The sequence below is a fragment of the Cavia porcellus genome, unplaced genomic scaffold (genome assembly GCF_034190915.1).
Source record: "Cavia porcellus strain 051 isolate PalLab524CR breed Dunkin Hartley unplaced genomic scaffold, mCavPor4.1 scaffold_19, whole genome shotgun sequence".
Taxonomy (NCBI): domain Eukaryota; kingdom Metazoa; phylum Chordata; class Mammalia; order Rodentia; family Caviidae; genus Cavia; species Cavia porcellus.
In genome coordinates this window covers 59,952,440-59,969,299 of record NW_026947502.1, presented here as the reverse complement: position 1 = coordinate 59,969,299, position 16,860 = coordinate 59,952,440, and the positions used below count along the sequence as shown (strand labels likewise).

The 16,860-nt window shown below is 47.6% G+C and overlaps 1 protein-coding gene across 1 annotated transcript in view; it reads left to right on the top strand.

The window, feature by feature from the left end:
• Fer1l6 (fer-1 like family member 6) overlaps positions 1–16,860 on the top strand; it is a 145,009-nt gene that overhangs the window by 24,225 nt on the left and 103,924 nt on the right. Inside the window, exons 2-6 of the mRNA XM_003467358.3 lie at positions 5,118–5,203; positions 10,527–10,647; positions 13,109–13,163; positions 13,254–13,385; positions 16,189–16,251. Of these exons, the coding sequence (XP_003467406.2) occupies positions 5,118–5,203; positions 10,527–10,647; positions 13,109–13,163; positions 13,254–13,385; positions 16,189–16,251 (457 nt within the window). The remainder of the gene's footprint in view (positions 1–5,117; positions 5,204–10,526; positions 10,648–13,108; positions 13,164–13,253; positions 13,386–16,188; positions 16,252–16,860) is intronic.

Here is a 16,860-nt window from a genome sequence, read left to right as displayed (position 1 = left end):
AGCCTCTGCTCTTCATTCACTGAGATGATGTAAAGGAAGACGACTTTTAGGGTCAGGAAAACTACAAGGGTGAGAGTTTGCAGTGCATGCGCTGGAACAGAGTCAGCCAGTTGTGTCAGGTGTTGTGAGGCTACCTGACCTCTATTTTTGGCTTCGAGATTGGTTACTCGGTGTCAGAGAGCAGGCGGCAGGAATCTGATCAGCCTGGATGTAGAGAGAGGGGGGAATATGAAAGACAGACCACTTACATTTCAGGGGCCCAGCAAAGGAAAACTCAGGCTGGGGGAGGATTCCTGTCACTGACATCACGTGCCAAGATCAGTTGCTCTGTTTTCTTGGTTTCTCTAATCAGCCCAGTCACGTATGTGTGCATGTGTGTACGCGTGTGTGCGCATGCTCGTAAGTGCTGATGCTTAGCTGAGGGGAAGAGGCCATGACCCCAGGCTGAGAAAGGACCCCAGCCCTTGGGATGGCCTCAGGGGTGAGCACTGCTGTCTTCTTGTGCACCAGGGTGGGTGGACCTTGTGACACCTTCTGCAACTTTGTCCTTGAGTGTCTGGCAAATATCTCATACAGCCTGTGGGAGGCTGGCTTCACCTGCCTGGGCTTTGCACAGTGTGTCTCCAAATCACCCTGCGTTGTCTTTAGTTTGGAGAAATCACAGGAGGAGAAATTAATTGGCATCCTGGGAGGTTCGTTTCCCAGATTCAGCTTCTCATGGGTGAAGTATCAGGGTTCATAATGACTGTCAAGATGTGGCCTTTGGACCTCATAATGAGGGCCAGTGGGGCTGGAGTGTTAAAATCAGGGTCTAACAGAGACATCCACTTCCCTTGACAATGAAGTGGGAGATGCCAAATTGTCATAGGCAACAGCAGATTGGTTCTACTGGCCTGGAAGGGAGCTCAGTCCATTCCGGCCATGAGTGGAGCCGGGCTCCTTTCTGATGCTTTAGAGAACTGTTTCCTCCCAAACCTGAGGGTCCTGTTCCTTCCAGAGTGGGCTGATTCCATGCCTGGGCAGAAGGCAGCCACTTCTGTGTGCTAATGGTTAAAATGAGTGAGGGTTCCAGGTGTGGGAGTTGGGTTACAAAATGCAGCCTCCCCAAGTATACCATCCAGGGATTCGGAGTGTCAGAGATTTCATTGTTCCTTTTATCTATGAAATTGTGTTTTATTATTTGTTTATTTATTTATTGCTCATTTGTCTGTCTGTCTTTCTGAATTAGGGTCTTGCTCTGCCATTCAGGCTGTCCTTGAGCTCACTTTGTAGCCCACGCTGGTCTCAAACTCACAATGATCCTCCTGCCTCAGGTGAAATTGTATTTCAAACTTTCTTTAAAAAATATACACTTATTCTTTTAGCGAGCAGCAACTTGGCACCGATTATCTAGCCACAGGGCAACTCGTAGGAGATCAGCTGGGGAGGGTCATGAATTCCCGCATCCGGGCTGACCAGTGGTTCCAGGCTGTCTAGGGTAGATATGGCCAGAGTATGGGGACAGTTTTAAGAATCTCTCTGTGTATAAGTTTGATATGTGGCCCAAGTAAATTAACATTGTTGTAAAGAAATAGGACACTGAACAGAAAAGTTGCACTAGAAAGATTACAGAAGACAGACAGAGACACAGAGAGGCAAAGAGAGGGACACAGAAACACACACACACAGAGAGAGAGAGAGAGAGAGAGAGAGAGAGAGAGAGAGAGAGAGAGAGAGAGAGAATCACAGATCCTTGATTAAACAGAACATGAAGAAACTTCTATTATCCCAATCATCTTCTAATGAACTCACATTAAAAGCTGTTTCTATATTTAGTGGTTTGTCTTTAACAGACACATCTCAGCCTTAAAAGTAAGATGAATATCTAACAGGCTATGCCTAAGGAAGTACTTTCTAGCAAGCAACTGGGAACTTACCAAAGGCTGTATGGATAACCTTAGAGTGGCAGAGACATTCGATTTTTTTATTTTTACAATAGTCCTGATTACACAGAAATTCACTCTTTTGATATAGGAGTTTTATTAACTATAAAATTATAGTTTTTAAAAAATTTTGTCAGCATTTCCAGGTAGACAGCTCAGCTAGAGCTTTGTTTTTTAATTAATTCTTTCCCCTCTTTTTTTCCCATGGTGAGTGCTGGGGCTGTGGGCTAGGAGGGGGAGGGCATGGGTGACCTGGGTAGGAGGAGGAAGGTACAGTCACACCACTGACACTTTAACTCAGTGCTTGGCTGTGTGGCCTGAGCTGCTTGTCTTCTGCCCCAGAGGTAGAAAACGTATTTCCAGAAAAGAAGTCTGGTGCCCAGACTGGGAGAGCACATGGCAGTTCTAACTTTCAGTGTTCTAATCCTGGCTCGGGAGAGCCGGATGGTGCGATATTGTATTAGCTGTCTGTAGGGCTTTCTGATCAGCTGGGCGTCAGGCTCAGTGAGACCACTCGTACAACATCCCTGAGAGAAAAGGCAGAGTCACCTCAGCCACTTCCCGAAGCTGAAGAGCAGGAGAGCCTGGTGCTCAGGGACAGACCATTGCCCAGCCCCATTGAGAGACAGCTGTGAGACCCACGCAGCTGTGGGCCAGCGCCTCCTCCCAGGTGCTAGGCTGGCTCGCTCCGGGCAGTGCAGGCCCTGTGGCTCAGTGGCACTGTAGCCTTGGACAGACGGGCTGCAGTGAATCTAACTGAGTCTTATTCAATGCTCTTGTTTGGATACAGATATCGGAGTCACGGTAGCTTTCACCCTGAGGAGACCAGGTTGGTATGGGTGTGCCCATGGGTCTCTTGGTTTACCTTGGGGTTGCACTGGGGGGACAGAAAGTCACGTCCACTGTGGGTTCCCATACGAGAATTGTCAGCAGACTGCAGAGGGCAGGTGTGATGGCAGCCGCTGGAGACCTACCAGGTAAGACTTCCTCACTGGGGGTCAATCCCAATATGTGAGCTAGAAACTCCCAGCATCCTCTCCTCCATAAGAAAGATCAGTAATAGTGTCTACCTCATGCTGTATTGTGGGATCTGGGAGATCAGAGGTGTAAAATGATGTTTCTGGTACATAATTCAAAGCAGTTTAAACTTGCATTTCTTCGGCATCCGTACTGAAATCATTTGTAGCATGCTTCATGCTTTACAAACATTGTTTCCTAAAGTCACTGGATAAGAAATGTCCTTGAATCACATGGGGGGAACACAGGCTCCTCTGCAGAAGTACTTACTCCCAAATTCTAGCGCTGGGTCCACACAGGGCCCCGAGTTGAGTCCTGTGTCACAGATTTGCTTTGCACTGCACTGTCACTCGAGGTTGGAGAGCTGAGGGTCTGCCCAGCTGCCAAGTGTCTCAGGCCTGAGAAGGAGACATCAGAAACTTTTTGTGCTGGGCGTGGCCTGGATGCCTGACTCACGGTTTCAGGAAAACACGTCTGTGTTTGTGAAGCTAACATCAGAGGGCTGGTTGGCTTGGGCATTCGGGAAATGTTTATTTGGCTCATTCTGAGGGGCCTGTGCCTCCACAAGGGCTTCTCAGCCCTGACTCTGCCCTAGGTCAATTACATGTTTCAGAAGGTGGTTCATGACATCAGTGTTGAAAAAAAATTTAAAAACCAAAATCAAAGCCAAAACCAAAAAACCCAACTTCCTTAGGGGAATCTAAAGGCCAACAGGGTCAGGAGCTGTGGGTTCCACGGAGAGGACAGTGCCTGCCTCTGTGAGGAGCGGCCTCCTCCTCTCCCTACCCGTGATGGCACCCTCAGCCAGGGCCCTGGGCCTCGGACAGTGACGTCTCTGGGGGAATCCGGAATGCTGAGGCCTCAGATTGGGGTGTCAGCCCTTACAGCAGCCAGCACCCCTCTGGATGTTGTCATTTGCTAGCAAAAGTTTCCTATTTGTAGGTGGAAGTAGCTCAGCCTCATCAGTCTGCAGAGCCCATTGGCCTGAACCGGGGAAGGTCAGGTTGCGTCTGCATGAACTGATCAGGGCAGGGAGCCCTGGGGAGTCATGAGTGGCAGCTCAGGTGTGAAAGGTTCCAGCCTTTGACTCCCCTGTTAGGAAAACACTTTGAAAACAGGGCAGTGGGAACTACTGTTAGAAGTTTTCTCTTAGAAATATCAGAAAGGAGGAGTCCCCCTCCAGTATGTTCTCCAGAGATCCCTGGAAAACGAGGACGATGGCAATCAGAGAAAACTGCTTCCTCCTCAAAGACTCTTGCTTTGTCCCTTTCTGTGTCCCAGGCATTGTGCTAGTGCTTTGGTCCATTTACCTCATTTTGTTCCCAGAACCGTACAGTAGGCACTGTGTTCCTCTGTCCACCATGTCCACAAGGAAACCCAGCATGAGAAAACTATGATAGCCTACGTTTGGCTGCTTCTGGAGAGCTTTCTTTTCATCCTACTGCACAGCAGGATCTTGAGGGACCCGAGGAACCCCTTAATCAGTGCCCCCTCTTGATGCCTTTCTCTTTGACAACACCCTTTGGCGGTAGCCTTCAGCCCTCTGCTTGCGTACCTCTAGGGACAGAAGACTCCCTCTCCCAAAGTGGTCCATCCCAGTGTCCAGGTGGTGGAGAGCCCCTTCAGTCCTCATCTAGATCAAAGAATAAACAAATCAGCACATAAATAGATAAACAAGTGGCTTTAGTGGGCATCTGTCTCCTCCCTCATTCTACTTTTGTCTTTATCTTAGCCCTTGGAAGAGCAGTCACTAAGCAGCAGTGTGACCCAATGCTGTGCTGACTTCTATACATTTCTGTCTTCTAATGTCAGGAAGAGCTCCGATGCTCAGGAGCTGTGTGAGCTCAGGATCAGCCTCTGGGCTCTGAGGACCCTGGGCCCCCCTTTGTACGATGGGCAGAGAGGGTTGCTGTGACGTTCATGTGACATCTTCCCGAGGGCCTCCCAGTGCCTGGCATGGGAAGTCAGGAGAGATGGAGAATCAGCAGCTGCTAGAATCCTCGGTGCACCTCGTCTGAGGCAGGCTTTGTCTGCTTCAGCAACAGTCCAGACCCGTGACCCCTCCTGGATGGACCAGGAGCCCACTCGGCCGGCAGCTCGCTTCCCTCTAGCATGTGCGAGCAACTTCGTTTCCATTGTTGTGTAGCCTAATTTGGTTTATCTTTGTCTTCTCTTCAGAAAGGGGATGTTTGGACTGAAGCTGAAGAAGAAGAAAAAGAATAAAGCAGAGAAGGGGCTGATCGTAGCCAACAAGGCTGCGCAAGGTGAGACGAGGTGGGAAGGTGACCACTGCTCTGGGTCTCACGGGGGACATCTCCATGCTAGGAGGTGGCTCTCCCAGTCCTGCCCACCCCAGATGTGAAGAGAAGTGTCCCAAGACCTGGGTCATCACCAAGTAGGGCTGTGACGGGCACCTCCAGGGCCATGGAGGAAGCCCCATGAAGAGGCAGAGACAGGGTTTGAAACGTACTGGTCTAATTTGCCCTGTGAGTTTGGGTGGCTTTAACCTCAGTTTCTTCCTCTATCAAACGAGCATGACGTGGGTTGCTGGGATCCTACGGCTATGGGGAAGATCAAGTGAGATTCTGAAAATAAGACAGAGACCGCCTTACCATGAGCCACTGTGCGGGAGACCCTACGCCGTCTCACTTAACCTCGCCGCGTCTTAGCAGTCAGCCTTGTTACCCTGCTTTCACAAACCAGTTTAGGGAGAAGCGGAGAGTGAGCAAGCAGAGTTCTTATAGCAGACAAGCCTGGCTGTGGAATAGGTGAGGCCCAGGGAAGAGTGAAAATGCAAAGCCATCACTAAGAGATCATTAAGAATTTCAAAATGGCTATAACAGAGCTTAAACTAAACTTAGCCGGGTTCTTTTGAATGTGAGGCCCTGTCTGCAGGCTGCCCGCTCCAGAGGCCAGGCCAAGGACAGGAGCGAGCAAGGCAGGAGGAGCAGCTCATAGGGCTGCAAAACCAGGTGGCCAGATGTTCTGCCCAAGGCTACTTCCCTCGTAGACAGCACAAAACTTTGAACGACTGAGTGAGTGATGCCAGATGGTGGGCTGGGCCCTCCGTGTCGGTGCAGCCACATCAGATCCACAGACAGGTCAGTGTGGGCCTGGAGACTTCTGCTGAGTGGCCCAGGCCAAGGCCGGCTGTGAACCATTCCTAGACCAAAATGGTGCATTGGGTCTGGTGAGTCTCTGTCCATCTCTTCTCCCATCAACTGCAGCGGTTCAGTGTCCTCACACCCTGTCTAACTGCAGCTTGTGTTCCTCCTGAGGTACTGCTGCTGCTGCTGCTGCTGACTAAGAATTACCTTTGGGTGGGAAGGGGGAACATTGCTTTTTAGGTTTAAAGCTTAATATAAATACTTATTCAGTCAATTAAATCGATGGTATCAGGGAGAGAGAGGGTGGAAAAGTTTTAAGGGCTTTCCTGTCAACCTTTAAAATGGGTTAAATAAGGCATAGTTATTTTCTCAAAGAATTTATGAAAAGTAGTGTCTGGGACACATTTAATAAGTCTTTGTTACTTGACATACATCACATTCCACGGCCCCCACTTTACGATAGTGATCCAGACAGGGTGAATGCTTCTCCTTGAGTCCCACAGCCGGTACGCATAGAAACTGGGTCATGAGTCCAGGTCAGCCTGGCCCCAGAGACTGCACTTTCCTGCCCCAAGGGTGGCATCCAGCCAGGAACCCTTCCTGGCAAGCTGGGGCGGGGGTGGAGGGGAGCTTTGCAGCAGACAACCACAGGCATTTCAGAGGAACTGGCTTGTGGCTCATTCTGACCACACTCTTCAGCCCAGAAAGCAAACAGGGCAGAGAGCGCTGAGGCTCCTCCTAGAAAATAAATGAATTCCACCCTGCTGGGCGGGCCCAGCCCCCCGTAGGAGACTAAGGCCTGTGATTGCAGGGAGACTTTGGTCTTTCCTTCTTGCCTCAGCCAGGAAAGTTAGGGCTGCTGTGTGAAATCTTTGGAGACTCTCAACGTCTCTGGCTCTTTTATCTGTGTATATGCCTCACACCCTTCAGATTCTCATTACTCTAACCCATCCAGTAGGTAGTTACCCAACATGCAGTTACTGGACACCTCCCCTGATCATCCTGTGGGCCCTGGTTCAGGTTCTGGGTGGACACCGGATATTCTGGAGGGAGGACAGCCCTGTGCAGGGCTCTTCTCTTTGCCTGCCTGGCCAATTTCTATTCTTCTCTGCCTGTTCTGTGTCCCAGCAGGCTGACCTCTACGGAGGCAGGACCTGGGGGCCAGAGCCTCTGGCTTCAGGTGGTCTGGCCAGCAAGGGCCTGGTAGGAGGTCATAGGAGAGGGGAGAAAGAGCATGGGGTCCAGATGCCTGTGTCCCCCAGCTGAAGGAGAGGGGCTGCTCCTTGAAGGGAGTCTGACTCAAGCTTACTTCCACTCCTTCTAGGCTCTGGTTGTCTGTCTGTCTCTGTCTCTGTCTTTCTCCCTCACTTCCCAAGCTAGGAGTGGAGTTAATTTGGCTGCTGGCGGCCCCACATAACTAACTGCATGAGCTTTTGTGGTTTTCCTTCACTCACAGCTTTGTCAAAAGCCATCGAACTATTCTACTCTGGCTGTGCCATCTGCTGGTTGCTAGGACCTTGACTCGGTACCCACATTACAAGTGGAGAAAACACTCTAAGAATCACAGTGGGCTGAAGTGGAGCTTGTGGGTGTGTCTCTCCTGATTCTCAGCTCATTGAAGTAGAGACTTGGTGGGGTCAGGGAAGAAGTAATATTCAAAGGGAAACTTTGAGGTGCGAAGTAGCCCCTGGGCACAGCAGCTCCTGGTGGTGAAGACAAACTGTAATCAAGAGTGAGCAGGTCAGGTTGGAAGGGCTGTGGGGCTGGGAGTGGGGCAGGGGACAGAGACGGGGGCAGTGGGGTGAAGCCAGGTGGAGCAGGGTGTCAGTGACGGATGGAATGTAGATGGCTCACTAAGTTCGATGGACAGCCACATAGGGTAGGACAGAGGGTCTGGGAAAGTGACTGACATGACCACCCTGCATTCTCATGGTGAGTCTATTGGAGAGAGCGTGGTAATCCAGCGAGAGCATCAGCTGATGGCTTTTCTACCTCAGGGTCCTCACCCTCAGAATGTAAACCCAGACATGTCTTGAACACCTAACCCAGCACAGGTCCTAGCATACATCAAGTGTCTAGAATCTTCCCTGGCAACTTGAGCCTGTGACAGTAGCTCCCCATCCACAGGGGCCTTGTACTCAAGTAGGAGAGGAAGTATTTATTTTGTTGTGCCGCTTCCAGGAGCTTAGCCCGACACTAGATTCCTTCTGGCCTCCTGGTTGTACTGGGCTTGGCTTTAGTCTCCTGGCCAAAAGAGCAGGGAAAGTACGCTCCATCCCTCAGCCATCCCTTCTGTGGCTACCGAGCATCTGCAGAGGCCACGCCTGTTGTGGGAGCTCTTTGGCCTGGGCCCATCTGTCTTCTGATTAGGGCTGCTTTGCATGGCAGGCTGATTAAAACTGAAATCAAAACATGCTGGAATAAGGACAGTATCTTAGAGATGATTAATGTGTTTTTAGCTGAGTCCCAGGGAGTCCAGGATTCTGAGAAATGGTTTCAGGGGTGTCTGGAGAGACTGGTGAGGGGCTTGTAGGAGGTTTCTTGCCTCCACTCCAGATCGTGGCATTTGGAACATTGTGGCGAAAATGGATTTTTATTTTATATAGAGGTTCAATATAAAATGACACTTATAAAAGGACTGTGTGGCTTTATAAAGTTCAAAACCACTTTTCTCACCTTGTGCTTTCACTTTATAGGGAAGGAAAAATAATGTCAAGCAATTTTGTGTGAGCTTGAGCAAGCCACTCCACTTAGAATCTATAATCTTCAACACCCAGTATATCTGGCAGGCACTGTGTAGGGATTTATGTATTTTGACTAATTTTCTGGAGAACTCTGTGGTGTACATAGAACTAACTCTGTTTTATTCTACAGATAGGAAAAATAGAGCTGAGAGAAATAAATCATAAGACTGGAAAGGGAAAGGGCTGGGATTCGTGCCCAGATCTCTGGGTTGAGGTCTTCGGACTGAACCACGCAGAGTCTCTTGGTGTGCTAGGGAGGCCCAGTCACTCTTGTCTCTGCCAAAACCCGAATGAGAAGTGGATCTCAAACTTGCTGCACATCAGTGTCACCTGGGAAATTCAAACAATCTTGGCATCAGTCGGCCTTCCAGATGGGCTCCCTGGGATACAGGGGTGGCGGAAAGGACCCAAAGGATGTGATTGCCAGCCAGTGGGCTAAGATGACCAAGTGTTTGCCTCTTTGTTTCCCAAAGCTTCCCACGAAGCCTACCCTCCCTAGGATAGATAACTTCGATTATTGAAACTGGAGCACTTAAACCACCAGATTTAATTTTTCACAGCGATGAAGTCCAGATGCCTGAAATCAGCATGGTAGGCTCAAAATCAAGGGCTCCTCTCCCTCCAGACGTTCTTTGCCCCTCCACATTTCTGGTGTTGGCTTTCCATCACAGTGACCAAACCCCTAAGACAAACAGCTATGAGGAGGAGAGACAGATTTTGGCTTATGGTTTCGCAGGTGTTGGTCCATGGTGGCTTGTTCTGTCGTTTGGGGCTTGCAGTGAAGCAGGGACCACATGGGAAAGCCAGCTTCCTTGCCTTGTGGCAGCCAGAAAACAAAGAGAAAAAGAAGCAGAGGCTGGGATGTCAACATCCCCTTCAAGGTCTCCCCCTCCCCCCAAACCTGACTTCCTTTCACCAGGCCCCACCTTTCAAAGGTTCCACCTTCTCTAAATTGCACTGCAGGCTGCAACCAAGCCCTGAGCATGCGGCCTCTGAGGGACAGTCAAGACCCAAACTATAAACGTGGGCTGTGGTATTCCTTGGTCTGCGGCAGCATCAGTCTAGCTTTCGTCCTCTTGCTCATGTCGCTACTGTTTGCTTTGTGTAAAATCCCCCTGTGCCTCCGTCTTGTAAAGATAGATGCAGTCGCAATTTCAGCCTGCCTGATAATTCAAGAAAACTGCCTCATCTCAAAATTTCCAGCTTAACCATGGCTGCAGAGACCTTTTACTCCGCATAAACCAACGTTCTAGGCCCCAGGGATCAGGCCCTGCCAGCTTTTCAGAGAACTGGCTACACAGCAGGACTGTCTTTGCCTGGAGTTTTGCTGTTAGAGATGCTGATTCCCCCCACCCCACCCTGCCCCACTGAATCAGAGCCTGGGCATTTAACAGCTCCCCAGGCATCTCTGAGCTGTGCTGATAAAGCTCTTATCTCAGTCTCCATTGTGCGTGGTCCTGCCTTGAGAGCCTAAGTTTCATCATGCAATTTTCTTTTCCTACAACCATCCATATAGATCTATGCGTTTTTGAAACAGATAGAAGATGTATTTTGAGAAAAATTGAAAAGTGTGTCTGATTTTTCTGCCAATAGGCTGTGAAGCTTCATGGAGGCAGAGCATTTGCTAATCCGCTTGTGCCCTCTGGTGCCTGGCGTGGTGCCGGACACAGAGTCAAGACTTGATCACTTTTGGGTCACCATTTAACAGGGTTTTCTTCCCTTGTCTGTTCCTCTAGATGGTCAAAGTGACACGGAAGCATCCCAGGAGAGACCTTTTCAGCAGGAGGGACCAGAAGGAGATCTGATACACGAGGATGTGTCCGGCACTCCTGCCTTGTCAGCGCTTCCAAAAAGGAGGTACAGTGTTGAGGCAGTGGTCGTGTGTTTACTGAGCACCTCCTGTGAGTCAGGGACTCCTGCAGACCTGTCCGCAATTCTAAGCAGTGAGGCAGACTGCTGTGTCCACTCGGCATTCTCTCCAAGCACTGGCCTCCTGAGAGGGGTCAGGGACAGCTTTCAGCAGGCCGATTCCCGAGTCTACTGGCTGCAGGTCTTAAATCTCCTCCTGAGGAAGGTGTGCTCATGTCCCTCCTGGTGCCAGAAGGGCAGCGACAGCAGAAAACAGACTCGGGAGTCACCACTTTCTTCCTCTTGAATTCATCAAAATACTTGTTTTCTTGGCTTCATGTTTGTTCCAAATGAGAAAGTGGTTTTTAAACTACCAACAACAATTCAAAGCAAACTTGCGTTCTGCATGCTTTATCAGTTAGCTATTGACGTGTAAAAATTAACTCCTCGATCAGTGGCTTAACACACTGGGCATCTGTATTATTCTTGAGTCTTTGGGTTGAGTGGATTGTTTTACCGCCTGCGACAGCTGTCAGCTGCACTCCTCAGGTGTCTGTGGTTATTTGGTGGCTCAGCTAATTTTAGTTTTGGGATCGGCTAGCATTTGGTCAGTCTAACATTCCTTCAGCTGGACCACTTGCTCTCTATCACACGGCATCAGGATGTCCAGCAAGACAGTTCAGATTTGGTCCCGTGGTGGCGATGGCAGCATTCAGAGAGAGAGGGAGAGCACTCAAGATCTCTTGAGGAGTCAGATTGTAACTGGGAGGAGTCACTATGCAGTGCTAGCCAAGTGCAAGTTACAAGGCCAAGCCGTGTCCAGGGGAAGAGATTGTAAGGCAGAGGACAGACAAGCTCAGACACAGAGAAGCCAGTAGCGGGGGCCATCAGGGCTTTCACACCACCGTATCTGTTTATGCCAGTCTCTTCCTTACGGTGCTGTGCCATGCCCTTTACTTCTTTTTCCTCTCAGAGGTGTTACTATCAGTAAATCTGGTCAGTGCTCATGACATTTGTGTGCATATATGAACTACGAACCCCTACACTGCGCCCTGGCAGCCACCACCCCTTGCCCCAGCCTCTGACTAGTGATTTCAGTCATTCCTTAATATCTCTCAATATGTTCCTTTGTCATTTATTTCACCAGGATGACAGAACTCATGGAGGAAGGCAGGGGAAAGAGAAATAAGGAGTAGCAGTGTCTTTTCTATTTGGTTGGAGCAGTCTCCAGCAATGGAAATTCTACCCACCCACCATTGCTCAGTTAAGATCCAGCCTCTGCAGTGAAGTCTTTGTTGTTTATGGAGCCCTTGGGAATTTCTTCTCTTCATTTCTTCTATCACATATTTCCTCCCAGCCCTGGCACATTTTATGCTAGTTTTTTCCATATATGCTTTTGTTCTCTCTGCCCTGGACAAATTGTTAGGGCCAAATGGTGACTTCTTCATCTTTACTTTTCTCGAAGTCTAACACTTGGATTCACATAATGAACAACCAGTGTGAATTTGCAACTTTATTAATGAACATACTAAATGGTAGCTGTCTTTTCTTATATACATTATCTCCTTTGGGCCTCAGGGAAATCCTATGAGATACAAATTATTATGTCTACTTTCATGTAAAGAAATTAAAGCTAAAGTCCCATATTGGGAGAACAAATATTCTAGCTCAGAGCAGTCTGACTCCAAAACCTTGAGATTTTTACTGGCATATTCTATTCCCCGCTGAACTCAATCATTACATTTAGCAGAAATGGAATAAGTAAAATGCAAGATGGCATTGTTAGAAGCCAGAAGAACAAAACTTAATAGGAACTCAAGCTTGGCTCCTTTCCTGCCAGCTGCTCCTGGGGTGACAGGGACCCTTCATGCCTTTCTACTGCCATCCAGTCATGAAGGGTGCAGGTGTTTCACGTCTCTTTTCAATTACCCGTGACAGTCCAGATGAATGAAATGCCCGGAACATGTAGTCTCTGTGAGATGACATCTTCACCATTCCTTCCAATTTTCTCCTTTTTCAGTCCTCTCAAAAGCAATCACAAAACTCCAAATTATTATATCTACTAGAAATGAGGAACCAATCTTATGTACAGGCTCAGGCAGAAGACTGGGAAATCCTTGTTTTAACCCAGTTTTGCCATTAACTTTCTGAGGTATCTCAGGTTCTGGTCCTTAAAATCATACAGTATGGGCAGTCTTGTCCTAAGAAACTGCTAATATTTATTCTTGCCAGGCATTGGGTTAAATTTATAAGCATTGCATCATTTAATTCTAGCAGTCACCTCCTATGGTAAGTTCCCCTTTTCAGCTGCGTTTTTAAGGTAGGGAAACAGTTAGAGAGAAGTTAATTGTCCAGACCTTTCTCTTTCAGAGCAGTGGCGAGAATATGTGACACAGTGCAATAAAGCCACTTAGCTTTGGGAGATACTGTTACGGCTGTGGATCTGAAGCGTGTTCCCTTTTTCCGGTAGATCAAAACTGCAGACTAAGATCCACGATGGGGAGGTCAAGTCCCAAACCTATCAAGTAAGTGATCAGCATTTCCTGCCCAGCCTCAGTCCTCCACATAGATGGGCAATGAGGTCAGAGTGGGCTGCATGGTCCTTTGTGTTGCAGATTTCCGTAACCATCATTGAGGCCCGCCAGCTGGTGGGTGAGAACATCGACCCTGTTGTGACCATCGAGATCGGGGATGAGAAGAAGCAAAGCACAGTGAAGGAGGGGACCAACAGCCCCTTTTATAATGAAGTAAGTCATGGGTGGGCAGCGCCATCCCACTGCATCCGTCCTCTCCTCTGCCTCCTGTGGGAGTCTTCATGGACCAGGAAAGCTGTGCCTCAGCACCCCTGCCCAGTCCTCCCCCAGGCTCATGGCAGATCCTCTCAGTCCCCTCACACACAGCCCTGAACCGTTCTCTACAAGAAATAATGGAGAGGAGAGGCAAAGAAGCCTTCCAGTTTTAAGGGCATCGGTACATTAACAGAGCTATTTATTTCTTATAAGCTCGTCGTCACCCACCACAGGCTCTGAGTTTGCAGTCAACACACACTGACTGCTGTCAGCACAGACCTACACATTGTTTTCCGTGCCAGAGATGTTGGAAACTTAACCATTGATTGCAATGAGGTATACTGTGTTGGAGGGTAAAATGGTTGTGTTTTCCTAAGCTGTGCAGAAATTATAGAGGAAAAACTTAAAGAGAGACATTTCTAATGTTAAACCTACTAATTCTCTTTTTAAAATCAGAATGTTATATGGAAAAAAATGACAGAGTTGGAAATGACACGAAAATTTTTGTTTTCCTCTGGCTTTGGTCCCTAATGTCCTAGACCTTGTCCTAGAGGTGACTATTCCTCCAGGCATCTGGCCATTTCCCAGAGAGATTCCAAGCATGTCCAGGAATAAAATATGCATTATACCCAAACAGTTCTGTATACGCTGTGCTGGGCCCTGTTCTTTTTCACAAGACAGAGCCTTGAGGGTCAGTCTGCAGCAGGCACGCACATCAATCTCACGTTCCCCTCGTGGCCCCTGCTTTGGTGTATCATACTGTACTAAGTCAGTCTCTCATGTTATTTTTTCCCCTGTTTGCTAGTCCTTACAGTAGTATTTACCAGCATAATTGAGGCACAGTGTATGCACAGTACATTTACATTTTTGATATCACCAAATTACTTCCTAAAGAGGTAAAAATTTATACTCTAACTAACAGTGCACAGGAGCTCCTGTTTTCCTGTAGGTGGCTTGACACCACAAATTACAGAAAATGCAGTAAACTCTCAATTATTATCCTAATGGGAGTGTTAGTTAAAAAGGAAGGCAGGGAGAAAGTGGATAATGACATTGACAGAAAATACCCAAATCCCACTTGAGCTGTTAATTCCTTTCCTCTTTATGGTTTCTACTCCTGAGTCTTGAGTCTTGAAAAGTTTTTCCTTCATGCTCCACTCCCCACCTGAAAAGCATTATTTGTTACTATGCGTGTGAGATGAGATAGTGTTCTGAAAATGCTTTAAAGCTCCAAAGCCCTAAGGCTTGTTATTTATTATTATAATTATGAATACAAGTCCTGGATCCAAATGACGTTAAATTGGGCTCAAGTGTAATCAGGAAGGTGAACTCAGTATATTTGTTGTAGTTTTTTACCTAATTTTCAAGCCCAAGTATTGCCAGATGCTGACACAACTAGTCTAAAGAACCCTGGCCCAGAAGTCTCAAGAACCTGCTTGAAGGGATTAGATTGAAACACCCAAAGCTAAGCAGAAACAGCCACCACTAAGAGCAATGTATCCACCGGAGGGAAGCCACCACGTGGTATGTGTTCAGCCCTATCAGAGAATGAAGGGCTTTCCACAAAGGCTAACTTTCCACATGAATTTGAACACCACGACTCATAAAAAGTTTAAACTCCTACTATATATGAATATTTTCTAAAATAGCATACGTATTTTCTTATTTCTCAGAAGAAAATGCATATAATGTCACTTTTCATTAATATTTAAGGGCCACTATTCCAAGTGCCTGATACTATATTTTGGCTCTTCCACTTTGCCTTTGGAAATAAAGCTGTTAGGGTCAGGTATGCCTTTCTTACTGCTATGTCCACCTCCAGTGTGCCATTCCTCAATCCTGAAGCCCAAGAGGAAAAGAGCTCGAGGGGTGATAGCCTCCCAATCCTGTCTCCCCAAACTCTTTTGGTTCCCAAAACACACAACCAACCGCACACAGACAGTGCTCTGGTTTTCTGCATCTGAGAGCCACACAACCTCACATTTGAGGCCACATCAAAGGTCAGATGAAACATCCAGCACCTGCCCAGCCTCTTTTATGATAACTAGGAGAAATACTCTCCTAGTTTGGCTTCAGGTCCAAAAGTAACTAGCAATGAAAACTAAGCAACCTCTTTTAAATTCTTTAGTCTTCAGTTTTCTTATCTCCAACTTTGAAATTCAGTCACTTCTATAAGATTAAAAATCTCCTTATCCATAACTTCTTTGTATTATTTCCTCCTTGGTCAATCTCCTGGGTAATTTCACAGAGCTGTCTGAAACTGAAGAATTTTAAAAAGCTAGATTTTGATCAATTTCATTCCTATATGATTTCATACTAAGATGTCATTTTCACCTATCATTAAGAGAAATAAAGAAAATAACCAGCGATATGGAGGATTGGTAAGGGTGTGGAGAGACAGATACTCCCGTAGGCTACTGGTGGGACTGTGCCCACTTTGGACAGATAGTTTAATGTTAAAGATTTATATTCATACAATCTATACCCAACAATTCCACTTCTTTTGCCCATTTTAGAGCAGCGCTCACATACATGCTATGTAAGAATGCGGTTGGTGGCATTCTGTTTTGTATTAAAGAATTCAAAATCACCTAAGTGACCTGCAGTGGGGCATGGTCAGTCGATCGGGTGATGACCTGATCATGCACTGAGGACTGTGCAGGAGCAGCTTGGGATGGTGCTGGGTTCTGCGTTCACTCTTGGTCCACGGTCCTCAGTACAAAGCTGGAGCTGATGGTCAGCACGAACTTTGTGTTTGCAGTACTTTGTCTTTGACTTCATTGGGCCCCAAGTGCATCTTTTTGACAAGATCATCAAAATCTCAGTAAGTACACCTAATGGTGGTGGTGGTCATGGGGAGATGCGGGCCCAGGGATTCTAGGTGCTGGAGATTCTCCAGGGAAGTTCAGCAATCTTAGGGCTGAATACATTCAGGAAAGTGCATCTGGGTTGGTGAGTTTGAAGCTAGCCGACTGGATCTTGGTAGAGAGGAGTTTGGGGAGGAAAACCATCCCAAGAAGATCTATATTTATTGGAATCAAGTGTGAGCTATAGTAAAGTTGTTACTAATCATATGTGGGGATGCGAAACACACTTCAAGACATCTTAATAGACTGCCATTTGTAGTTGATTTTTTAAGTCAGGCAAATGTTAGTGCTTCTCTCTGTAGATGGTAAACACACTGAAGGTCATTAATCACAACCTTTCCCTTCCTGTGGGCCACAGAGGGAGAAACAGAGCAGACTTGGGAAACAACCAAATATGTCAGTCTCATCAATAGTAATGCTGGTCCAGAGGATGTAATTTGGAGCAAATTCTGGCCACTGGGGTGCTTAAAAGTAGCTTCTGAGTGTGGACTTTAAGACCTGCCCAGGGAAGATTGGGTCTGCTGCGTAGATACTTCTGAAGTCCTCCAAGGGGAACTGCTGGTCCC